The sequence below is a fragment of the Carassius auratus genome, chromosome 27 (genome assembly GCF_003368295.1).
Source record: "Carassius auratus strain Wakin chromosome 27, ASM336829v1, whole genome shotgun sequence".
Classification (NCBI taxonomy): domain Eukaryota; kingdom Metazoa; phylum Chordata; class Actinopteri; order Cypriniformes; family Cyprinidae; genus Carassius; species Carassius auratus.
This window is the reverse complement of record NC_039269.1, coordinates 8,386,903-8,412,591: the sequence shown is the minus strand read 5'-3', so window position 1 is coordinate 8,412,591 and position 25,689 is coordinate 8,386,903. Positions and strand designations below refer to the sequence as shown.

Here is a 25,689-nt window from a genome sequence, read left to right as displayed (position 1 = left end):
AGATACACTTGTGTCACGGTACGCTTCGGTACGTTTTTGATACAGCAAAAAGAAAGAAATGCCAGAGAAATTTCCTTGATTTTTTTTAAATATTAAAACTAACATAATAAAGTGTGATATTGACCTTTAGGCCAAAATCCCAAGGCGGCTGAAAACCAAATCTAGATGGATAATGAGATAATGGAGAAAAAAAACAATGATATCATCCAAATAGAGCAATAATGTTTAAAAATTTTGTTCCCCCAGGCAGCTCTCGACCAGTCTCTGAAAAGTTCCTGGGGTATTGCATAAGCCCATCGGCATCCAATTAAATTCATATAGCCCCATTGGCATCACAAAAGTGGTCTTCTCTTTGTCAGCTGATTGCACCCCCACCTGCCAATATCCATGTGCTAGATCTAATGTTGAAAACATTCTAGATTTTTTTCAATGAAGCCAATGACTCCTCAACTCTAGGCAAAGGGTATGAATCTTTATGAGTAACACTGTTCAGCCGCCTGTAGTCTACGCAGAAATGAATGGTGCCATCCTTCTTTCTGAAAAGCACCACAGATGCTGCCCATGGACTATAGCTCTGCTTAATAATACCATTTTCAAGCATGTTATTTAAGAGTCCCCTTACTTCTTGATACAATTTTGGTGGAATCCTATTTTAACAATCTCGAATTGGGGCTGCATCACCTGTTGGTATTACATGTAAAACCCTATCCGTATGCCCATAATCCTCATCATGTTCTGAGAAAACCTTCTGATGCTTGAATAACAAATCAGAAATCATTTCTTGTTGTTTGGAACTAAATTACAGTGGATCTAAAGAAACAGCCACAGGCCAGGGGAAATGTTTTGTTGTCTTGCATCCTGCACACTATTCTGCCTCTCCCGCCACCTCCACAGTCTCATTATTCAATGGTCTTAATTTTACATTTCCCTGCGACCTTGGACACAACTCAACATCAGAAATCTGACCTCACCGACAACGCTGATTTACGCTGGTAAAGAACTGGGAACGAATGTTTGCAAGGGGAGCTATGTCTCCATAAATACCTTTCAAAAACATCAATATTTGTTCAAATGTTGCACGCTATGCTGCTGGCAAAGCTAACACTTCCCTCTTTGCTTCTCCATACAGATTACTTACTAAAGCTGAAACTGCCTCAGAAAAAGGATATTATATTAAACATTGATTTTTGCATATCATACCAATCCTGAAAGTTATTGGACAGAGTTCACTGTTCTCCATTAAACTTTTGACACCACGGTGTTCCCATCATAAAAGGAAACATAACCATATCTTAATTTGTTTCTTGACTTTGAGATATATTAGGATAACAACCTGTTCCCCGCTGCTGCTCACTGGATGTAGAGGGTAATTTTGCAGATTGTGTAATTGCTATCTTCCTTGCTATTGCCCAATGTCCAGACTGCCAAACTATGCCAAGCTGTAACACTCCAAATAGGAGTAGAGAAAGAGACCAACAGGATTCTGACTGGACGAAATTTATTTGGGCCTCAGTAGCCAAGGAGACTCAAGCACACAACCTCAATGAATACAAATATGGCTTTTATTCTTTTATAATAAACAATTCACATTAAAACCTCAAGAGGGCAAAGCAGCAGGTTAAAGATGGGTGTCGCATATAGTTAATAGTTTCTTGAGAAATCACAAATTACCTAAAATTAGTAAGCAATCAACAAACAGAAAGGTATTCAGCAGAGGGTTTCAACACCTAAAAATTAGTTATATGTGCTGCCAATTATACATAGTTTAATAACACAGCAAACAACAAAAAGGTACAAGAATCCATAAGTGCATCAGTTAATTTAATAAAAATAAGGGCAGATAATAGGCTGCTGGTCTTACTACCGGACATGGCGTACAGCACTTAAGGCTTAACGATTACTCCAGAGCACTTGTAGATCTACAATGATTTTCAAGTGCTACTTAAGTTATGATGCTTTTGGGAACCAGACCGTAATATTAAGATCAGTCGAACGATTGTTTTCACAAACTTCTTAGGCTTACGAAGCTTTTGTCAGATTTAAATATTAGATTGTTTATTTCAGTAACCAGTTTTATTTTTGCAGCAACAGTAAAGGACCAAACCAGCAAACACTATCACTCCCACAACAACACACACAACAAGGAGCACAATCATGTGAGATGGACCAAAGGAGATTGCGATTGGCCTTTTGTTCTCTGGAAGGTAAAAGATGAAGAACTGCAATAATCAGTGTATTCGTAATAAATTTAGAATCTCTAGATAAATAAAATGCACCTTGCTGTTGATGTTGAAACATATTTACCTCCACAGAGTTGTGTGATGTTTCTTCTGTCTTGTTTCCAGCTGACAGGGTTGCTATGGTTACAGATGATGTATTCCTCACTGCAGTCCAGGATGAGAGTGTTGATCTGTGATGTCACTTCCTGTGGAGAGCATCTGTTGTTCTGAAAGCTGGAGTTAATCATGAGCTCATGAGCTCTGCATGTGAAGTTCACAGTACAGGAGTCACTGCTGGACCAGATTGAGTTCACAGTCAGGACAGGAGCCTCCACAGAGTCTGAAACACACATTTAAACCAAGATCACAATCACTTTTTTTTTTTCGGTAGCAGATAGATCCTGAGTGAAAGACAGTTCAGTGTTGAAGACAATATTGAAGATAATCACAGTTCATAAACTGCACTTATTAATTATCTTTTATGCAGGAAAATATTAAATCACAAAAAGAAATGAGACTCACCTATAACAGAAACTCTGTATGAGACCAAATCTGTGGTTTTTGATCCAATTGTTCTTGCTGTGTAGAGTCCACTGTCTGTCTTCTGCATGTTCTTCAGAGTCAGAGAGAAGGTTACATCATTGAAGACCACTCTGGTTTTGTAGGAATCATGAGGTGTTACTCTTTTGGAATCACTGTTGTATCTAACTATACTCTCTGATTTATCATTCATCCAGGCTAAAAGATCAAACTCTGGTTTTTCTTGTGTCTGTATATCCAGCTGAACAGAAGCTCCTGTCTGCACAAACACAGAGATCTCAGCACTGAACCCTGAGGAGAGAGAAACACACAGTTCAGAACGTTTTATACATGACTAAACGTTATGGCTTTTTATAAATATCATTCATAATAGAAAAAAAACACTAGAAAATGACAAAACATAGTATTACAAAATGTCAATTATTGTATAAACTTTTTTTTTGTTCAAATGTTTTTTAACCTACTGTATGTTAGGGATAATGAGAAGAATTAAGGATGCGAGCATATCTACTTCCACTGTAACAAACAAGACAGCTGATATCATATTCTTGAAACAGCAAGTTGAACATCTGTGGAAGTATTTTCTCCATTAATGTCCCACCACAAACAGTTCAGTTCAGCAATCATTTAACAGTCAGAGGAGAATCACTGTTTCACAAAGATTTCTCTCATTTTTACTTTTGTTTCACTCAATGAGAATGACAATGATTTCTGCCAGAGGATAAACAAATGAACAAAAAAAGAAATGAACAAAACTTAGAAAGACTTAGACTTGGAAACATAGAAATACATATATTTTTAAGTTTGAGTAAATTACCTGTGTTACTGACGAGGAGCAAAATGAAGGATGCAAGATGATGATTTACTGCCATCATAGCAAACATCAAGATAGCTGACTGTATTCTTGAAACAGGAAGTTAAATATCTGTGCAGTGAAAACAAGTATCTGTGAAGTGCAAACAGATCAGTTCAATTTTCGCCATGGCCCTCTGCTGGACAATTATTACTTAGATTTCATGTAATGCTTACAAAACTATATGTAAAAAGCAGTCAAATAAGAGAAAGTGGTGTTAAGTTCATTTTAACAAGTTACATTGAGAATATCATTTTTTAAACAATTTATAGGACAAGGTAATAAAGATGACATGAATTATTTAGGTATTATACAGCTAATAAGAAAACAAGTTTATTGTAGAGTATTATAAAAAAATATAACCTGTACTTCATCCAGGGGTGATGATAATTTATTATTCATCCAGGCTAAAAGCTCAAACTCTGGTTTTTCTTGTGTCTGTATATCCAGTTGAACAGAAGCTCCTGTCTGCACAAACACAGAGATCTCAGCACTGAACCCTGAGGAGAGAGAAACACACAGTTCAGAACATTTTACACCTCTATTTTGCTTTATGTCATCGATTCATAATACACACACCTATTTGGAAAAATAAAAAATAGGGGTCCATAAGTAATAAAAGCATTTGAACAGTCTGTAGACTGCTTTGATTTGAACTGTCTCTCACAACAGACACGGAAGAGAAGACAATGCTGAATAAAGTTGTCATTTTTGCTATTTTTGGTCCAAAATGCATTTTCGATGCGTCAAAAAATTCTAACTGACCCTCTGATGTCACATGGACTACTTTGATGATGTTTTTATTACCTTTCTGGACATGGACAGTAGACCGTACACACAGCTTCAATGGAGGGACTGAGAGCTCTCGGACTAAATCTAAAATATCTTAAACTGTGTTCCAAAGATAAACGGAGGTCTTACAGGTTTGGAACAACATGAGAGTTATTAATTACATAATTTTGCTATCTGGGTGAACTAACCCTTTAATGTGACAAAAATGAATTATGACTGATTATTATTATTATTTATATCTACTTTATGTGATGTGATGGAATGTAATGACTTTTGTAGAACTTGCCATGTGAAAACAAACATCGTATAAATAGAAAAGACTAAATACCATTTACCAATACGCTAATTATAACATTAAGAATGAGTAATATTTAGAATTTTTTATTTCCCTAATGAAATGTTCAAATTATTCAGAAATAATTATACAGCTGTCGTCAGAAAGAAGAAAATGCATGAGGGTAGGTGTCCTTTGTCCTCGTGCTCATGCTGTTTGCTCGCACGTGTACCTGCAAGAGTGAATTTAAATACCAAGAAAGAAAGTAACAGCTTCAAATATTTCAGTTTTTTGTTTTCATTCTGATGGTTATGAATTACAGCTTAGGAAAATAAAAAAAAATCAGTATCTCAAAAAACGTGAATTAATTTCTCAAAGATCAATCAAAAAAAGATTTACAAAACAGAAATTTTCAAGATCTCCAAAGAAGGTTTAATTATGCAGTAAATACTTGGTTGGGACTCCTTTTTGCATGAATTACTATTCAGTGTGGTGTGACATGGAGGAGATCAGCCTGTGGCACTGCGCACATAAAGTGTTCTCACATGAAACGCAGAGAAAAACTCATTTATAACATCTGTGTCTGACTGAAGTTCATTGGACTCAAAATAAAAACAGTGTCTGTACACTTCCACAAGAGTCATTAAATCCGGAAGCTGAATTAAGGCTTTAAGTTCTGTTTGTGAGACTTTAGCTGTCATGAGAAGGAGGAGGTGTTTGGTGTCGTCCTACTGTACAGTAGGTGACGGTGGTCCATGTGTCTCCTGTCATCTTCTGGATCAGAGTCTGAAGAGAAATCAAACAAACCATCACAGAATGTCATTTGAAACAGATAATATTCAGTATTGATTTTGATGTGACATTTATTATCTGACTTCTGCAGGAATAGAGATGAACGCTCATGTGAATCTCACCTCAACATCATCGTAGTCTGTATCATCAGCCTGTTTGACCTCTGAGAGATCAGAATATAAGTTTACAGATTACAGGTCATGTGGAAACATGTTTGTGTTTGATTCAGTCAGATTTTAGATTGCTCTTGAATGCTAGTTTTCAGTAATAAAGAAACTAGTTAAGGTATTAGTGTGAGATCAGTTTTTCAGTATGTGTGGGATGGACAAACCTGTTTTATTCTTGCAGTAACAATAAAATGCCAAACCAGCAAACACTATCACTCCCACAGCGATGACAGTAAAGAGTAAAATGCTGAGCAATGTTGAAGAAAGATTGATTTCCAGTGTTTCATTCTCTGGAAAGTAAGGGATGAAAAACAGCATGAACTAGTCTATTCATAGTACGCTTTAAAAGCCCTTAATTATCTATAAAGAACATGACACCTGCAGTTTACAAACCCAAAGATGATTGATTTGTGGGATAAATAAAGACTAGATACTAGATTTTACATATGGTGTGTATGTGTGCAAAATATATGAAAAGAAGGAGATATTTACCTTTATTATAGACACAGAGCTGTGTGATGTTTCTTCTGTCTTGTTTCCAGCTGACAGGGTTGCTATGGTTACAGAAGATGTATTCCTCACTGCAGTTCAGGGTGAGAGTGTTGATCTGTGATGTCACTTCCTGTGGAGAGCATCTGTTGTTCTGATAGCTGGAGTTAATCATGAGCTCATGAGCTCTGCATGTGAAGTTCACAGTACAGGAGTCACTGCTGGACCAGTTTGAGTTCACAGTCAGGACAGGAGCCTCCACAGAGTCTGAAACACACATTTAAACCAAGATCACAATCACATCTAAACACAGCAAAAATATATAATATTATTTTTTTTTTAGTAGCAAATTGATCCAGAATTAAAGACAATGTGCCAAAAGCTGGTCTTAATGTGCAAATATTTAAAACTAAAAAACTGTTCACAAACTGCACTTTGAATGATCTTTTATGCAAGAAAATATTAAATCACACAAACAAATGAGACTCACCAATAACAGATACTCTGTATGAGGCCAAATCTTTGTTTATTGATCCACTTATTCTTGCTGTGTAGAGTCCACTGTCTGTCTTCTGCATGTTCTTCAGAGTCAGAGAGAAGGTTACATCATTGAAAACCACTCTGTCCTTGTAGGAATCATGAGGTGTTACTCTTTTGGAATCACTGATGTATCTAACTATACCCTCTGATTTATTATTCATCCAGGCTAAAATATCAAACTCTGGTAGTTGTTGTGTCTGTATATCCAGTTGAACAGAAGTTCCTGTCTGAACAAACACAGAGATCTCAGCACTGAACCCTGAGGAGAGAGAAACACAGTTTAGAACATTTTACACCTCCATCTCATCCTGTGTAATCAAATCACATTACTGAATTTGGTGAAATAAATCATAAGAATCATTGTTTCAGCAATTCGTGATGGCTGTGCTCACAGCAAAATAAATGTCCTTAAAGACACAAGACATAAGTAGATTGATTTTCAGTGCACATTCATCAAGTAGGAACATCCTATAAATGTCTCTGATTGAAACACTGCATTAGAACCATGGACAGATACATGGCATCATATGAAGTCTACTGTACCATAGTCACATAGTGGTTTATCATTTTTATAGATTTGTTAAATGTTTCAGAGTGAAGATCTTTACATTCATGTATCAAATTTCAATTGAATAATTACATTCTAAAGTTAAAGAGATTTTACTCTAATAGGCAAAAAGATACATTTATTGTCCACTGGCAGCCATTCTGAAAAAGACATTCAACGTGTGTTGACACTTCATGACTACATTAAGAATAAATAGCACATGTGTATGAACTATAGTAAATGTACATTATGTAGGTACAAAAAACTGTTAGTCTGAATACACTGTAAGTTGCTTCGGATAAAAGCATCTGCTAAATGCATAAATTAAATTATGTATATAAAATCTCTATGATTCATTATTCATGCAGTATGAACAAAGTAACTCAACATTTAAATGATTTTATATGGATTTATAAAAACTCTATAGCTTTAGTACAACACTGTTCTGTATCTCCTAGACAGTGTTTCAAGAAACAGTAGCCAGAGAATAATTTTTGTCTTCCTTTTTTTCCTTGCTGTAACAGAAATCATTCTTTAAAACTCTAGTGTTAGAGACTATCAGCCTGCTTTCCTTCCCTGTTGTGTGTTCACTGCTGTGTGTGTGCACTTTGGATAGGTTAAAAGCAGAGCACGAATTCTGAGTATGGGTCACCATACTTGGCTGTATGTCACGTCACTTTTCACGTTCATCTGGATAAAAGCATCAGCTAAATTAATAAATGTATATGTGCTCTGCTTGAGATGTTACAACTACAGATTGATAACGGCTGTCTTTATTACAATTTCAAAACTTAGTCTTAATTACTATTGTTTAATACATGAGACAGACTATAAACAGATGATCAAATGTGCAAACTTTGATCTGTGCAGCAATCACCATAAAGTTAATCATTAATAAGTAATATTAATTAGTCGGTTAATTGAGTTTATTACCTGTGATACTGATGAGGAGAAGGATGAAGGATCCAAGCAGACGGTCTACAGCCATTGTAGCAAACATCAGAATGACTGACGTTGCCGTCCTAGAAAAGGAAGTTGAATATGTGCGAACTGATGTTCGGTTTAGCTGCTTCCGGCCACAGACAGTGAATTCAGCATTTTAATGATTATCTACTTGACTGTTATTAATATAATTTGATTTATTGCTTTTTTTAAAGCAACATAATTTAGATCGAGTCAAAATTGAACCTGGCAAAAAAGACAATAACAACAGACCAAGTTTAGCCAAATTCCTACAAACACACACACACACACACACACAAAGGTGTGCAATCACTGTTGCCAAAGCAAATAAAACCTGACCACAATTCTCAACACACTAAAGCATTTTGTGTGTGTGGTTTGAAGTGTTGCAGTCAAACACTATTCACAGACATCAGTTAAGACTTTATTTGCAGTTAATGAAACTGGTCTCATGCACTGGCATCACTGTGAGGAACCAGAGACACTCTTTCTGAATCTACAGGGTTATTTTGGGCTGTGTGTGGATTATGAAGAAAGAGGAACACACAGATAAAACAAATTACATTGAAGATGTAGCATCATTCTTCAGTTGATCACATGCAGAAATAACTTTCAAAGAGACAGTAAATGAAATAGTAGTGTTCCATAAAAACAGAGACAGAAGCCTTTATCAGATTCACAGTGCAATTTACAATTAAGCTATATATTAACAATTGTTCTGTTTTCAGAAAATCATGTGATGGACGACTTACTTTCAGTTCAGGTCTTTCTGTACAAGTTGTATTTTTACTCCAAATTGGCGTGGTCTGGCTGGGTGAATTGCGAGAAATGTAGTGTACATTTAATAATTTAATAAAACGTTTTTTTTTTTTTTTTTTTAAATTTGGACTTTTGATAGTTTTTTGTTGTTTGATTAAAAAAAATAAGTCTAACTATACTGACACATTTTGTGAGTGTGGTGTGATAGTCTGCAGTCAAACACTATTTGCAGACATCAGCAAAGACTTTATTTAGGGTTACTGAAATTGGCATCACTAAGGAACCAATGACAGTCTTCCTGTAAAAGAAGTCAGGCTATAAACTTTCAGTTACATGACTTCAATGTCACCAGCAGTAAGCTCCCGGCAACTTTTACAATTGTCATTTAAATTAGTAATACCCCACTTTGAATTATTTGAATTTCTTTTAAACATTTGTGTCTTGAAAAAGGTGGATTCTTACAAGAGGCTAAATGTAGAAAAAAAGACGACATAAAGTGGAACTTTTTCCAAAATCGCTAAGCAAATATATACAGTTTCAGTACATACCACATAGAGACGTCCTGCTGTAGTCGTTGCTGCTGCTGCTCTTGATCAATTTCAGCCTCGGGATCTGATTCTGGATCATAAATATATGCTAAATCTGACTGTTAGCCATGGTTTGTTTTGGATGATGTTTTTTTCCTCACGGTAATGTCACAGCTTCCAAACGCTCTCAACGCAAAAACCTACTCGCGCTCGTGATTCTTTAGCTCCGCCCACACGTCACGCCTCCAGCCACTCGTGTTTTTCCGAAAAAAAAAATGGTACAGACTATCTTTCTCTTATAAATATAATAAAACTAAAGAATTTTTGGAGATATGAAGGATGCAGTACTACTCTATAGGTACTCAAGATTAACAGGAGATTGAGTGAAAATTAGCATTCCCATATACAGACATATACAGAAATTGAAAATCGCTTTGGATAAAAGTGTCAGCTAAATGTATACAAATTGATTTGATCACTTTAAAAGACATGTACTGAGTTAAACTAACTGTTTATGAATTACTTCTCTGCTTCTCACATGCTCTTTTTGGGATTTGAGCCGACTGACTTTAGAGACAAAAACAGCTGAAACATTCTACAGTTTCTACCACAGAAGAAAGAAATACATAAAGGTTAAGAAGAACATGAGGTGAGTGACTTATGACAGAACCTTCACTTTTAAGAGAACTGTGATTGTAAAATCTCTTGCTCAATAGAAACCTGGACAAGAAAAGCAAATCCAAACAGCACAAACAAGCAGAGAAGAGCTCATTTTTAACATCTGCAGTGACTGACTGAATATTAGCCTCACAATAAAATGTGTCTGTACACTTCCACAGGAGTCATGAAGTCAGGAAGCTGTCTGTTAGTCTTCAGCATTCATGAAGGTGTTTGGTGTCCTGCTGTAGGTGACGGTGGTCAGTGTCTCTCCTGAGTCTGAAGAGAAATAAACAAACACTCACAGAATGTTATTTGAAACATAGTCAATATTCATTTATTTTCTGACGTCTGCAAGAATATCATGTGAATCTCACCTCAGCATCATCGTAGTCTGTATCATCAGCCTGTTTGACATCTGTGAGACCAGAATATAAGTTTACTGCACAGATTACCAGTCGTGTAGAAATATGTTTGTTTGCATTGGATTTCTTTCATATTTTAGACACAGAATGTCAGAAACATGAGATTTCTCTCATGTAACAGACTGACATCCTATAAATTTTATATTGACCAATATTCTGAATTCACTAGACTGCTATGAATATAAAAGTGTATGATAGACATTGTGAGAAAGTTTATTTTTAAGAGTCTCTGTAGTGTTTATAGAGTCAAATGGAACTTCTGCACAAGCAAACACTACACAAGCAAAAATCTGAAAAGACAAGATCTCTACCTCTCAAAAGATCACTTTGTGCTTTTACATTTAGAGAAATGCTGTGCACCCAAAGGAAAATGAATTATAAACCTAAATCTATAGATGGTGAGACACAATGATTTTTCTTGGTTTAATATCCTACAGACCAATCAAATATAAGCCTGTACAGTAATAATTTAGTACCAAATATTCTCAACTTTTTGTACTATATGATTTCAGGTTTAAATATGATATAATGTTTTTCGGGTAAATTTGAGATGTACAAACCTGTTTTATTCTTCCAGTAACAGTAAATAATCAAACCAGCAATCCCCATCACTCCCACAACAACAAACTCAACAAGGTGCACAATCATGTGTTCTGTATAGGAGTGTGGGATTAGCCTTTCATTCTCTGAAAAGTAATAGGAAGAACTGTAAAAATCAGTCTAATCTTAGTAAGTTTACAGTCTGTTAACTATCATTATAACTCATCAGAAAATGCAGCTTGTAATGTGCAAACCAAGAACAGAGATTTGATTTGTGAGATAAAGACTATTTAAGATTCAAGATTTTTATTTGTCACATACATGCTTATAGAGTATATATAACTAACAGTGAAATGTGAGTATTTATCAGATAATTACTTTCACCGAGCCGTGTGATGTTTATTCTGTCTTGTTTCCAGCTGACAGTGTTGCTATGGTTACAGATGATGTATTCCTCACTACAGTCCAGGGTGAGAGTGTGGATCTGTGATGTCACTTCCTGTGTAGAGCATCTGTTGTTCTGATAGCTGGAGTTAATCATGAGCTCATGAGCTCTGCATGTGAAGTTCACAGTACAGGAGTCACTGCTGAACCAGATTGAGTTCACAGTCAGGACAGGAGCCTCAACAGAGTCTGAAACATACATTTAAAACAAGATCACAATCACATTCACATCTAAACACAGCAAAATATATAATATTATTATTCTTTTTTAGTAGCAGATTGATCCAGAATTAAACACAATGTGCCAAAAGCTAGTATAAATGTGCACACATGTAAAACTAAAAAAAAACCCTGCACTTTGAAATGATCTTTTATGCAGGGAAATATTAAATAACACAAAGAAATGAGACTCACCTATAACAGATACTCTGTATGAGACCAAATCTGTGGTTTTTGATCCAATTGTTCTTGCTCTGTAGAGTCCACTGTCTGTCTTCTGCATGTTCTTCAGAGTCAGAGAGAAGGTTACATCATTGAAAACCACTCTGTCCTTGTAGGAGTCATAAAGTTTTACTCTTTTGGAATCACTGTTGTATTTAACTATACTCTCTGATTTATCATTCAGCCAGACTAAAAGATCAAACTCTGGTAGTTGTTGTGTCTGTATATCCAGTTGAACAGAAGCTCCTGTCTGCACTAACACAGAGATCTCAGCACTGAACCCTGAGGAGAGAGAAACACAGTTCAGAACATTTTACATTCATCCATCTTCATATCATAAAACTCACACTATACACTCCATCTGGAAAAAGTAAACAAATCATAGGGCTTCATAAGTAATAATACAAGCATTTTTCCTCTTAATAGTTCAGGTTGTATGTGAAAATAATGTTCACTTTTTCACGAAACTTGGTGCACTTGTATAGTTTGTAGCCCTACACAATTTCAGAAATGGAACCATCACAAAAACACCTCCGTGGTGGCCATGGTTTTACTTTCCACCATAACTAAATGATGTATTTTGTATCATATCTCCTAAACCTAAAGCTATGTTTTGATGGTCAAGGATTGCAATGATACCAGCTACAACAACGTCATAAACTGTTCAGGTGAGCAGCTAATGGTGAAATTACCAATGTGAGGAGCACAGTATCACATATTTACAATAGTATCATTGTAATCCTTTACCTATTGCTTTTTCCAAAAATAGCACAAATTAAATTATAAACAAATCACTAGAAAATGACAAAACATTAGAAATTTCAATGATTACATACACATTTATTAATTTATTACCCGTGTTAGAGATAAGGAGAAGGATGAACGATGCAAACAGATGATCGATTGCCATCGTAGCAAACATCAAGATGGCTGATGTTGTGTTCTTAAAACAGGAAGTTGAATATGTGTGAAATGACACAGAGGATCCTCTTTATAACACTCCCACCACAAACAGATCAGTTCAACATTTGTTTAATAACAGTAAGAAGAGAAGAAACACTGTTTTACTCTGTCCCTTGACAAACTTCTTGTGAGCCATCGGGGTTCAGACACACTCTCTGTTTAAATCTAGATTAAAAACATCTCTTTCGCCAAGCATATGAATAATGTATCTTAAATTGTGAGTGTAGTTGCATCTGATCAAATTCGCATTCTTATTCTTTAGCTTAGTCTGGATCCAGAACACCTGAGAAGAGATGATTACAACCCCTCAGAGGACCCCGGATGATGCTAACCCTGAATCAACAACAGAACTAACAAATATTGCTACAAATGTGACTGCATAATCATTTCTGTTAATAATGTTCATTGTCTGGCTGACTACGTCTTGTATTAATTTTTCTGAAAAATCCTGTCATATGCACACAAACTGACAGTCACAACTTATAAGCTACTACTAAATATTGTAGAAATTTAATTTTCTGTACAGTTGATTTGTAATGATTTGTATCGTAAAAAGCGATATACAAATAAACTTGAATTGAACAGAACTGAATTCATAAAAAAAAAAAAAAAAAGTCATTTCAATAAGTAAACTCAAAATTAGGATTCACATAACATTTGATGACCAAAAATTATGTTGTGTAAGAGCAATTATTTTTTTAGTATTATTATCAATGCCAAGGAACCAAGGATAAAAGTACAGAGAATATCAACATTGTGTACAAAGAAGTGACATTACATGCAAAGCACCATTTATAGACTATGTAACAATAAATAAATAATATGAAAGCTTTAACAAAATACATTTAAAAGATTAAATAAATTCACTGTTTTAAAAGCCTTAAGATTTTTGGAAGATGAAATAGTTTGGACATACTGTTGAATCTCTTTTCAAAAACAAATAAAGGATTTTGATGAGTGAATTTACTGCGGTGAATATGAAATTTTGCAATAAGTAATAATAGGTTAATAATAAAATATTCATTAATTGTGTCTTTTTGTATATTAAAGAAGCCAATAGTATTTACAGTTCCTGATGATGGATGTGACAAAAAGCATAGTTTTCCTCCTGGGATTTCAAATGGGTCTAAAGATAAAGATAAAGTTCTGGATGATCTAACAGAGTCCTTGAAAAGCATAACAGCTGCTTTAGGAATAGCGTCCATGACAATGGAGAATTCTTTGGGAGTTACTGGAAAATTACATTTACATAAGAATTCTTCATAACTTAAAATAAGACCTCCTGAGTTAAATAACTGGGAAACAACCAAAATGTTCTTCTCAAACCAGTTATTTAAAAACAAATATTTTCTCTTATATAAAATGGTATTGATTGTTCCAAATGTTCCAAGTACTGGTGAGGAGAGAAATTGTGCTTAAAGATTAATGACCATGCAAGCAATGCCTGTTAAATTGTAAGGGTTTCCAGCAATATTATAATTACAGATCAATAGGAAAGGGAGACCACCTAATTAAAAAAAAATAAAGTTCCAGATTTGAGTCTGGGTTATACAAAAACTGTCTAATTAATTGTGAAAGTGTTGTTCAAAGAAGAGAAATCAAGGAAATGCAACCTACCATACTCATACGTGTTAATCAATACAGACTTCTTAACATAATGGATTTTGTTTTTCGAAACATGATTTTTTCAAGTGATTTACAGATTTTGTTGTCCACATCTAGAGAAAGTGCAGAGTCTGTGAGCCTTAGCAAACAGTTTTCTGCCTCTCAAGGTCAAGTCTCTCTGCAACCATGCATTCAATATTCTTTGAAAATGTTTAGCTGTCACAATGTCTAAATATGTAATTTCAGATTTAACTGGAATATTATAAATTATAGTTGCTGTACAGCCTTAATAGAAATTAATTCACATTTTCTTCTGTTTAGATTAAGACCTGAAGCTTCAGAGAACAATTTTCTATAATGAATTGCTATAGAGATTTGGGAGACATCTCTTAAAAGTAATAGTGTCATCTGCTAATTGACTAATAAATATTTCTCAATCTGCTACAGATACCCCGAATACCACTTTCACAAATGTTGACTGTAGCTACACACAAAGAAGAAATAAATAGGAAGAAATTGGACACCCTTGTCTCATTCCTCTAGATAAACTAAACCTTGGTGAAGTGCCATTCTTTAATTTAATCAAAGCACTTCCATTAGGGTTTTAATAACTCTGCAAAACTTATCCCCAAAACCAAATGTATTTAATGAATTAATTATAAATTGACGCTCTAATGAATCGAAAGCCTTACAGAAATCTAAGAAAAGAATGAAGCTGTCCTCCTGAATCAACCTTATATTGTTAACAATATGTCTCTTGTTCAAGAAACCAGATTGTGTCTCATCTATAACAGAACCCAATACAGATTTAAATCTTTTAGCAAACAAAATAGCTAAAATGTTATAATCATTGTTAAGCAGAGATATGAGTTGCCATTTTCAATTAAAAGTAAATCTGTTTTAGGTTTAAGAATTAAAGTAATTACGTCTTGAGTGAGAGTCATGGGGAGAGCCTCAAAAAGTAAAAAAGGAGACAACTCTTTAAATAACTGTTTATACTCTGCAGTAAGCCCGTCCGTTCCGCGAGATTTATTGTTTTTAAGTTCTAGAATTGAGTTACTAACTGCAGATGAAATAAGGTCCCTATCACAAAGATTTCTGCCATCTCCTGATCTTATAATCTTTAACAGACACCAGAAAAGTACAGATTGCCTCTTCAGAATTATTTTATCATACAGATTACTGTAAAATTTAGCACAAAAATGTACAATTGCCAGAGGATTATAAGTGACTGTCCCCTCAATATTAAAGGGATAGTTCACCCAAAAATGAAAATTATGTCATTAATAACCTCATGTTGTTTCAAACCCGTAAGACCTCCGTTCATCTTTGGGACACAGTTTAAGATATTTTAGATTTAGTCCGAGAGCTCTCAGTCCCACCATTGAAACTGTGTGTACGGTATACTGTCCATGTACAGAAAGGTAAGAAAAACATCTTCAAAGTAGTCCATGTGACATCAGAGGGTCAGTTAGAATTTTTTGAAGCATCGAAAATACATTTTGGTCTAAAAATAACAAAAATGATGACTTTATTCAACATTGTCTTCTCTTCTGTCTGTTGTGAGTGCGTTCATGACCCTGCTGACATGTTTTCTGGTGCGCCCAATAACAAAGATAACACGACAGCAGCATCGTACGTCAACTGTCACAGCAGTTGCGCTCACAAATTTTAAATTTTGGATGAACTAACTCTTTAAGTGTTTCATTTAGTGAAGTACTTTGGCTACTCTTTTCTAGTTCGAAAAAATATGCTGTTACGTTCTCCCTCCACCAGCCATTTTTGTCTAGATCTAATATAAGCACCCTGTGCTCTGTAAGTGTACATCTCATCTAATTTAGACTGCAGGTCAGCATCCTCAAGTTTATCAGATTCAGAAAACAACTCTGGAGGATTTTTATTTCAAACTTCAACAGCTCCCAATGGCTACAATATGAATCTAATACTAAATCTCTTCTCCAGTACTGCTCAGTCAATAATTTAATTTTCTTCTTAACATCTTCACAAAGGAGAAGATGTTTAGAAGAAGATGAGAAGATGTTGAGAATTGTTCAATTTCCAATAAGAAGAAGATGAGCTGAGATCAAGGGATACAGAAAGACAAATCCGAAGAGAGACAGCACTGTGATCTATCAGAGGTGTAGCATGAATGCTGACTGATTTACAACTGTTTGCTAGTTGTAAGAGAAAATGACCATTGGGATCACATGTAGAATCTCACCGGCAAACTTATTTTCATAAATTGTGTCACCTGCTGATCGCTCTGAGCCGTGCGACATCCATACATCACTGCCCCACTGGGACCTCCAAAATGTAACATAACTTTTTAACATAAAGTGCCAGAAGTTTCCAAGTGCAAAGAGCAAAAAGAGCAATTAAACATAAATATCCTTCTTAAACTAAGAAAATGTTTAACAGGATAGAATTCATAAATTCTTTTGAAACTGATTTCTTTTATCTTGTCTGTAAAAAAAAAACTTTTTAGGTAATGTGGGATTACAAATTTATAAAATATTAAACTTAGTTTCCAATATAATAATATACATTTTGAGGTGATATGGCTGACATATCCAAGAAGATCAAATCAGGAAAATCAGGTGTTTGAGATAATGATTTTTTTAATGCTCTTCCTGATCAACTGGCTTTTTAAGCTCAAGGCACAGCTGTGCCGTTGTTTCTTTGATAATGTGAAGGTATGGGCGATACTGTCAGGCACCTCTGCGTTTGAATAACACTGTTATGTTGATGAGATCAAGGCTGATTCCTGTACTTCAATTGCATGCTATGGGTTAGATTGTCTCCAACTCTACTGTATGCCTCCTTGAATGTATAAAAACTCCAGAGTATCATTGCTTTGGTTAGACTTGGATGACTGCAGCGACGCACAGCGAGTCCTCAATAAAGAGTAACTTCTGTATGAAAGATATCCAAATGTCTCCTGGTCTTCGCTTCTGAGTTTCCAACAGTAAAAACCAAATACTGCCCCACATTTCTAACAAATGTAGTCCAATAAGAAATAGAGCAAGGCTTGGTAGCAACCTCCTTTAAAAATAGAAAACGAATTGATTGTGAAAAACTTATTTTACCACGTATTGTATCAGTTAGATTGACAGTGGGCAAATATTGAAGACACAGTAATCCATAAGCAGTTTGCATTACAAAGAAATTATCTTAACAATTGAGTTTTTAAACACTACTCATTATTTCTGAGTCAATAACATTTAATCCCCCTTCTTTATGTGTGAACTAAATCATTTTTGTTAATATAGTGATGCTTATTTTTCCAGATAGAGTTAAATAATGCAATAATACATTATTTTAGTAAATGAGGTGGGATAGCTAAGGAGGAGTCTGGATAAAAAAACCTTGAGAGTTAATCCATTTTAGTCAATAAAACTCTTTTAAAAATTGAGATAACACTTTGTAGCCAGTGATTGAGATTATTATATATATATATATATATATATATATATATATATATATATATATATATATATATATATATATATATATATATATATTTTTTTTTTTTTTTTTGCTTTTAAAAGAGTTTTAACAAAATTCTCTCGGACAATTTGATTACCATCTCTAGTAATAGTTATCTCCAAGTATTTTACATTTTAGTTTTTTTTTTTTTTTTTGGTGTGTTATATAAATAGTCAGACGAAGCAGCAAGGCGACAAAATTTCGCCTCGAAAAGGACCCTAATGTGAAGCCCTATATTTTGCCTGCTAGAAATTAGGCGAATATTTGTGAAAACTTCTGACCAGCGCATTTTCTAAATATACATTTTAAAAATCAATATTGCTTTCTTAAGTGGTATAATATAATTGCTTTGGGAGACATAAATATTGAAAACATTTTAAACTACCTATTTACGCGACACAGCGCGGTCAGGACTCAGGACCTGAAAACATGGGCTCGAAGAAGCATCGTAGGAGCCGATCGCGTTCTCGCTCTCCAGAAAGTACTCGTAGATATGTCCGCTCGCGCTCGCCGGAGGACAGACACGGTCGGAACCGCTCTCCCGTGAAAGGTTCTCGCAGACGAGCGCGGTCTGAGAGCAGCGAAGGATCAGCAGGCCCGAGCCGACACCGAGGACCGGAGTCCGGCCGCTCCAGCGACTCTGACCGCGATCACAGAGGCAGAAGAGCGCGTTCACTGCGGAGATCCAGAGACACAGACAGGTGCTGAAAACCTCCAGAAACTAATAATTCAGCAATCCTGTAGGAGTTTCAGTTTATACAGTAAGAGGAGGTCCGAGGGAAAGACAAACTGTGAGTGCAGGGATATAACTTATAGTAACAAGAAACAACAAATAGCCCTTTTTAACATAATTTACCAAATATTATATAGTAATTGTATTTCGTTTTAGAAATAAATAAATTTGTTTTTGTTTTTAACATAAACATGTTGTTAACATAAGATATAATATTATATCAACAAAGAGGGTGTTGTACAAACTTGTACAATTATTTATATTTGCCTTCTGTTTGCTCTCTATTTGACTGATTTTACTAAATAAAAGTGACTACAATAACTTTAAAATTGATTTTAAATACAGTAGTACAATATAGTGTTATAGTAATACATTAAAAAAATGTAATAGGCAACACAGTGCAACTTTATTTATGAGGCACATTTCATACACAGTAGTAATTCAAGTGCTTTACAGAAAAAAATAGTTATTATAAAGGTTCATGAGAAACAAAAAAATGCAATAAAAAAGTAAGAAGGAAAGAATAAATCATTAATAGTTGACGGCTCGTTTTTGCATGTTATCAATTATTTTATCAAACCCTAATACACTTATTAATTTGAATACACCTATTATAATTTGAGAAACACTAAATAGTTTATTTATTAATATTGTAGTTAATTATAACAACAAAATAAATATTTTTAGACATAATTATATATTTTTCCAAATTGTAAATTGAGCCTTTATATAAGAAACTACAAAGATGCCTTTGAAATTTCAGGATGGAGGTCATTTGCATCAGGGTGATTATATTTTGCGATCTGTGGCATCTTAAAGATTGAAAACTGCTGATTGTGAACATAACATTATTTTATTTCTTTGTTTAAGCTCTTCAGGTAATAGTCGCAATAATCAGAAGAAACATAAGACGAAGAAGAAACACAAGGATGCAAAGAGCAGCAGGAGGAGGAGTAATAGCTCCTCACGTTCCAGCTCAGAGTCCAGCGTGGAGCGAAACAGAGGAAGAGATGACAGGAGCAGCGAGAGAGAGCGGAGGGAGAAAGACCGAGACGGGAGGAGGAAGAGCAGAGAGAGGGATCGAGACCGAAGCAGACGCACTGAATCCAGATCCTCAAGTTCCTCAAGCTCCTCTGCTGACTCTGATCAGGGAGACAAGACCACACAGGGGTCCTCCTCCACCAAAGAAGACAAGAAGAAGCAGAGGGAGATGATGAAGGCCCTGGAGACCCCCGAGGAGAAGAGAGCCAGACGTCTGGCCAAGAAAGAGGCCAAAGAGAGGAAGAAGAGGGAGAAGATGGGCTGGAGTGAAGAGTACATGGGCTACACCAACGCCGACAACCCGTTTGGAGACAACAACCTGCTCGGGACCTTCAAATGGCAGAAGGTGAGAGAGGTGTTATGGATAGCGGAGGACAAATATGTGTGTTGATATTGCAGATGTTTCACTGAAAGTCTGATTGGGACTTGTGTTAACAGAAATAGACTTAAACTACTGTGTGTGTTTGTGTGATTCTCAGGCTCTGCAGAAGAAAGGCATTGGGCATTTGTCCGAAAAAAATCTGAAGGAGAGAAATAAACACATCCAGCAGGAAAACCGCAGGGAACTACAAAAGGTACTAAACATTTTTGAATGATTTCATTTAAGTGGAATTTGAAATCTAACTAAGAATTACTGAAGAAAAAAAAAAAAGTTAAAAAACTAACTATTTTGCTTATGTATCAAGTTTATTTTTCCTCAAATCAGTTCCAAAATAAAAATCCCTGTTATATTGTTTAAATGTTAAAGGGATAGTTAACCCAAAAATCTAAATTATGTCATATGTCAAAAACTGATTGGCACATGTACCGGTAATCACTTTTTAGCAAGTGTAAAACTGCATTTTATTGGCCATTTAAAGGTATTTGAACAAGTAAAAAGGACCGCATGAGTGATAATCTGTCAAATCTATCCCTCAAATGCAATCAAGTTATTTTGAGGCAGAAAGAACAGTTCACTCAATCAGTAGAGTCTGTTTTCACTTTTAGGTGATCCTCTGTCGACATGCTCCTCAGCAAACGTTAGTCTAGCCTTTAATGTTGCAGCCAAATTTGGGAAATTAACTAAAGTGAAGTGAATTAAAAGTGTGAGATGTGTGTGTTCAGGTGAAGCAGCTGCGTCTGGAGCGAGAGCGGGAGAAGTCCATGCGCGAGCAGGAGCTGGAGATGCTGCAGAGAGAGAAAGAGGCTGAACATTTCAAAACATGGGCGGAACAAGAGGACAACTTTCACCTGCAGCAGGCCAAACTGAGGTCAGGCTCTTCAGATGTGTAGTGTTTTCATTCATACTTGTGATTGGTCCATTTGTAATGTGGTTCTGTGATGTGATGCAGGTCTAAGATCCGGATCCGTGACGGCCGAGCGAAGCCCATCGACCTGCTGGCTAAATACATCAGCGCTGAAGACGATGATCTGTCGGTGGAGATGCATGAACCGTACACCTTCCTCAACGGACTCACCGCCACAGACATGGACGACCTGCTGGAGGACATCAAGGTGTGTGAGGACAAGAGAGATTTAACACGCGATTATGCCGCCAGTTTAGACATTTTTACACAAAATAAAATTTAAATCTGGATGTGTGTTTCTCATTGTAGGTGTACATGGAGCTGGAACAGGGCAAGAATGTGGATTTCTGGAGGGATATGACCACCATTACTGAAGATGAAATCAGCAAATTGCGCAAACTGGAGGCATCAGGCAAAGGACCAGGTGATGTGATGACCCGCACTATTACATTAACAACCTTTAGAGTTTACAGTTGATTTATTTTAGTGTAAATATTAAATTTCTAATTAATTTAAGTTATTTTAAGTTATGCTATTATTAAATCAAGTTTTTAAAGATTATATATACAGTGCTAAACATTTTAGCTAATTTGGTTAAGGAAATTAAATCAGTAGCTATTTTCAGAATAGATACATTAAATTGACAAAATAAATGCAATAAATACATTTATAATCTCACATAAGATTTCTTTTCAAATAAATGCTGTTCTTTCAAACTTTCTACTGATCAAAGAATCCTGAAAAAAAGATAATTTTCAACAAAAATATTAAGCAGGAAGACTTTATTTTTTAAGCAGCAAATAATAATAATGGTATAATAAATTATTTCTGAAGATCACGTGACACTGAAGCTTGGAGTAATGATGCTGAAAATTCAGCTTTGCATCACAGGAATAAATAATATTTTACAATATATTCACATAGAAACATTTATTTTAAATTGTGTTGAACAATATTACTTTTTACTTGCCTTGGTGAGCATAGGAGACTTTTTAACTAGCGTATTTGTTATTATTATTATACAGCAGTTTAATTATTATTTTTAGATTCAGGAAACAATGCAAATGAAATGTAAATGTAATCTCTGAAAATGTTACATAGGGGATATATGAATATTATGCAACCCTAATGCATTACACTGTTTAGCATATTTAAAGAAAGTCCTGTGCACTACCCCTCATCCGTGTCTGTTTTCGGTGTCATGTCAGGTGACCGTCGTGAGGGCATAAACACATCCGTCAGCACAGACGTGCAGAGCGTGTTTAAAGGGAAGACGTACAGTCAGCTTCAGGCTCTCTATATGAACATCGAGAATAAGATCCAGTCCGGAGGCTCCAACCTGGACGTCGGCTACTGGGAGAGTCTCCTGCAGCAGGTGCGGGTCTACATGGCACGAGCCAGGTGCGTATCAGACTAGAACAGTAACTGAGGATTTAAGAGTCCAGTGATATCTTACCTCATGAGTCTGTGTGTGTTTCTGAAGGCTGAGAGAACGGCATCAGGACGTCCTGCGGCAGAAGCTGTATAAACTCAAACAGGAACAAGGTGTGGAGAGTGAACCACTTTTCCCCATCATCAAAGAAGAGCCAGAGAATGAGCGGCCCATGTGAGTGATTTCACTTCCACCTGAACACTAAGACTGAGGAATGGTTTTTATTGATTGATTGATTGATTTATTGATTTATTTATAACTGTAAATAACTATATTTCCAATATGGAAAAAAGTTTAACTGCACACAATCTAAATCAAATGACTAACGTTATTCTTGAAATGTATCTAAAATATTATTAAAATAATAATAACTTTATCCACTCTGAATCTAAATGATGATTATATGGCCGATAAATGCTAAATTACTATATTTCTGATAGAAATTTAACTGAGCACAACCTTAAACGCAACTTAGTGTTTGTTTTTGTTAGTGAAATGATAATAGTTGCATTCTGGGTTCTGTTTTTTTTCAAGCATGCATAAACAATAACATACTTCCTACAAAAAAGTAATGGTAATATGTCAGTGATTCCATAGTTATAGGAAATTTGCAAATATCAGGGAACATTTTATTGTAGTTTTTTTAATATATTAGAATTCTTAAAATTTGTATTTTAGGGCTGTAAAAACAATGGAAACTGCACTAGAAAATATATAATATTTCAAAATGACCTTATCCCAAGTGACTTGATTCAATTAAATCCATTGCATTTGAAACATACCTAACTTGTGTTTTGTCCATTTTGTTTCCCAGTAGCCCTACAGCGGCGGAGTCTGCAGATGAGGAGCCGGGCAGCTCTCAGCAAGGTGACGGTAGAGACAGACGGACCAGGAGGCTGGATGAAGAAGAGGGGGAGCGGTCTGGAGAAGAGAAGAGAAAGGGAGGAGAGGAGGAGGGAGAGAAAGATGAAGCACCGGAGGCCGTGTTAACAGAGGAGGATCTGATCCAGCAGAGTCAGGCGGAGTACGACTCCGGCCGCTACAGTCCCACCCTCCTGCAGCCCTCAGAGCTACCGCTGGACACACACACCATCAACGTGGAGGAGGACCTGCAGAGACTCGTGCTGGCCCGGACACAGCTGCAGGTGACCGGTATGTATTGCTCCACTTCTGCTTATATCATGGTCAAAATACACACACACACACTACATAAGTTTCAGTAATAGAGGTGCAGCTGGAAGAAAGGTAAAATATGAACTTGGAAAGTTGCAAATAGTGTGCACTTTCGTTGTTTGAAATTATTATAGAAATATTTAAAAAAAAAATTAAATACCACCCTGTTCCATCTTTCTAATCCATTTTCTACTTTTTCTGCATTATGTACCAATAAAGGGCAATAAATGTAAATTATTTTACATATGGGTGCAGAAAAGGCAAAAATAGGATGTAATTTCAACATTGTCCAGAGGGAGGCACATTGCATTCATTTTTTCTTTCCCTTTTGTAACTCACCATCCGGTATCAAGGAGATGAAAGTGCAGGAAATAGACTCAGGCATGCATTTATATTCACCTAAAAGTTAAAAGAGTTTGTGTATGAAGAGTTCAGATGCAAAAGCCTCCAAGTGCCATCTGAAATTTTCATCTAAAATTAGGATTTTTATCAAGCTCCTCTGCTTAGGTTGAGTCATTTTACTTTAATTTTACTTTAATAACTGAACATAAATATAGGAGCCTGATCAAAACTCCTATTTTAGATGAAAATTCAGATGGCACTTAAGAGGCTTTTGCATCTGAATTCTTCGTATAGAAAAATATATAGAGAAAAAACTGCAGAAATAAAGGACATTGATTCAAGAAGGCATTGAAATTCACCTTAAAACAAGCTTTAATGCTTCCATTCTAATAGACTGATGGTTACAAAAGAACCGGAGATATTTTCAGGTTCCAATCTAAAGTTGTGAATTGAATATTTTTTATATTTGCGAATAAAGCACTCTTCCCATTCCATGCAATGTGATTGGTTCATTGGTTACTCCAGTTATGCAATCACATAATCTGGCAAAATCAAATTTTTTGTTTGCGTATCAAGTAGTTTATGCATTACAATTTTAATACATGGATGGAATACCAAGTTGTAAAAAATGCGGCAAAGTTAATAATATGGTCAACGTTTCGTAGACCTGTAATTATAAAACCAAATGATCAACATCATCTCAACCAGTAGGAAATAAAGAGTTCAGTAATCTTGAAGTATGTCACTGTAAAGATTCTTTATTGTTAGGATCATAAAACTATGCTAATGCTAACTTGTATTGTCTTTGAACAGGCGATGCAAATGAAAGCGCTGAAGATGCGTTCGTGCGTCGCGCTAAAGAGGGCATGAGTGGCGACGAGGCCCAGTTCAGCGTTGAAATGCCTTTGACTGGAAAAATGTACCTGTGGGCCGACAAATACCGTCCACGTAAGCCCCGCTTCTTCAACCGCGTCCACACCGGCTTCGAGTGGAACAAGTACAATCAGACGCATTACGACTTCGACAACCCACCGCCCAAGATCGTCCAGGGCTACAAGTTCAACATCTTCTACCCCGATCTCATCGACAAGCGCTCGACTCCGCAGTACTTCCTCGAGCCCTGTCCCGACAATAAAGACTTTGGAATGTTGCGCTTCCACGCCGGACCGCCGTACGAAGACATCGCATTTAAGATCGTGAACCGTGAATGGGAGTATTCCCATCGCCATGGTTTCCGCTGCCAGTTCGCCAATGGAATCTTTCAGCTGTGGTTCCACTTTAAACGTTACAGATACCGACGATGAAGACGACGAGGTTGAGATTTATTAGCGAAGTGTTGATTATCGGGACCACTGAACGTTCATCTTCAAATGCTTTAAAGTTGTTGTAAATCTAGAAAAGGTAGTACAATCTCTGTTTATCGATTCCATTAGCTTCTTCCGTTAGTGGGAGAACAGGTTTTTAACGGAATGGAACTTTTCCTTGTTGAAAATCCGGTTTTGTAAATTTTCTGATTTGCAAGCACTTCGCTTGTATTTGATTCCTTTTAGTTTTTTTAACGGTGTCCATTTGTTGAACTTAAACGCTATTCTTGTACTATGTTTTTGAGGTGATACATTAAAGATTTACTCATTTTTAATTGTTTCTCATTGTCATTTG

General features: G+C 35.8%; 4 protein-coding genes across 6 annotated transcripts in view; 1 reads left to right on the top strand and 3 right to left on the bottom strand.

Annotated features, from left to right (window-relative positions):
* LOC113045338 (uncharacterized) overlaps window positions 1–4,359 on the bottom strand; it is a 28,364-nt gene extending 24,005 nt beyond the window's left edge. The window contains exons 1-4 of the mRNA XM_026205668.1: window positions 3,976–4,359; window positions 3,577–3,705; window positions 2,742–3,050; window positions 2,305–2,559 (exon numbers count right to left, since the gene is read on the bottom strand). Coding sequence (XP_026061453.1) covers window positions 2,305–2,559; window positions 2,742–3,050; window positions 3,577–3,643 — 631 coding nt within the window. The 5' untranslated portion in view covers window positions 3,644–3,705; window positions 3,976–4,359. The remainder of the gene's footprint in view (window positions 1–2,304; window positions 2,560–2,741; window positions 3,051–3,576; window positions 3,706–3,975) is intronic.
* A 181-nt stretch (window positions 4,360–4,540) lies between these two features.
* On the bottom strand, window positions 4,541–8,213 carry LOC113045339 (uncharacterized). Its single transcript, XM_026205669.1, has 6 exons — window positions 8,147–8,213; window positions 6,617–6,925; window positions 6,130–6,393; window positions 5,802–5,927; window positions 5,593–5,633; window positions 4,541–5,464 (listed from the first exon to the last, which is right to left on the bottom strand). The coding sequence occupies exons 1-6, from the start codon at window positions 8,211–8,213 to the stop codon at window positions 5,369–5,371; spliced, it is 903 nt and encodes a 300-aa protein (XP_026061454.1). The 3' UTR covers window positions 4,541–5,368.
* A 1,611-nt stretch (window positions 8,214–9,824) lies between these two features.
* Window positions 9,825–12,906, bottom strand: LOC113045340 (uncharacterized). 2 transcript variants are annotated; one of them, XM_026205670.1, is made up of 6 exons: window positions 12,825–12,906; window positions 11,943–12,251; window positions 11,463–11,717; window positions 11,105–11,230; window positions 10,497–10,537; window positions 9,825–10,398 (listed from the first exon to the last, which is right to left on the bottom strand). In XM_026205670.1, exons 1-6 carry the CDS (start codon window positions 12,889–12,891, stop codon window positions 10,381–10,383), a joined length of 816 nt encoding a protein of 271 aa, XP_026061455.1. In that variant the 5' UTR covers window positions 12,892–12,906; the 3' UTR covers window positions 9,825–10,380. The 2 variants fall into 2 exon arrangements, with proteins under 2 accessions (XP_026061455.1, XP_026061456.1); XM_026205671.1 differs by lacking the exon at window positions 11,105–11,230.
* Window positions 12,907–18,413: 5,507 nt separating this feature from the next.
* LOC113045337 (cactin-like) lies at window positions 18,414–25,669 on the top strand. 2 transcript variants are annotated; one of them, XM_026205666.1, is made up of 10 exons: window positions 18,414–18,724; window positions 19,627–20,143; window positions 20,277–20,372; window positions 20,902–21,047; window positions 21,129–21,291; window positions 21,393–21,507; window positions 22,292–22,484; window positions 22,567–22,689; window positions 23,333–23,667; window positions 24,844–25,669. In XM_026205666.1, the coding sequence occupies exons 1-10, from the start codon at window positions 18,453–18,455 to the stop codon at window positions 25,332–25,334; spliced, it is 2,451 nt and encodes an 816-aa protein (XP_026061451.1). In that variant the 5' UTR covers window positions 18,414–18,452; the 3' UTR covers window positions 25,335–25,669. The 2 variants fall into 2 exon arrangements, with proteins under 2 accessions (XP_026061451.1, XP_026061450.1); XM_026205665.1 differs by having other exon boundaries at window positions 18,416–18,724; window positions 23,330–23,667.
* Window positions 25,670–25,689: the final 20 nt, after the last annotated feature.

Bases quoted from the DNA above. Each gene is read 5' to 3' on its own strand.
- LOC113045339 (XM_026205669.1), bottom strand. From the start codon at position 8,213: ATGTTTGCTACAATGGCTGTAGACCGTCTGCTTGGATCCTTCATCCTT. The intron at 6,926-8,146 runs GTAATAAACTCA...CTCTCTCCTCAG, and splicing joins TCTCCTCATCAGTATCACAG to GGTTCAGTGCTGAGATCTCT. The intron at 5,634-5,801 runs GTTTGTCCATCC...CTGATCTCTCAG, and splicing joins TTACTGCAAGAATAAAACAG to AGGTCAAACAGGCTGATGAT.
- LOC113045340 (XM_026205670.1), bottom strand. From the start codon at position 12,891: ATGTTTGCTACGATGGCAATCGATCATCTGTTTGCATCGTTCATCCTT. The intron at 12,252-12,824 runs GTAATAAATTAA...CTCTCTCCTCAG, and splicing joins TCTCCTTATCTCTAACACGG to GGTTCAGTGCTGAGATCTCT. The intron at 11,231-11,462 runs GTAATTATCTGA...ATTACTTTTCAG, and splicing joins CATCACACGGCTCGGTGAAA to AGAATGAAAGGCTAATCCCA.
- LOC113045337 (XM_026205665.1), top strand. From the start codon at position 18,453: ATGGGCTCGAAGAAGCATCGTAGGAGCCGATCGCGTTCTCGCTCTCCA. The intron at 21,048-21,128 runs GTCAGGCTCTTC...GATGTGATGCAG, and splicing joins CTGCAGCAGGCCAAACTGAG to GTCTAAGATCCGGATCCGTG. The intron at 22,690-23,329 runs GTGAGTGATTTC...TTTGTTTCCCAG, and splicing joins CCAGAGAATGAGCGGCCCAT to TAGCCCTACAGCGGCGGAGT.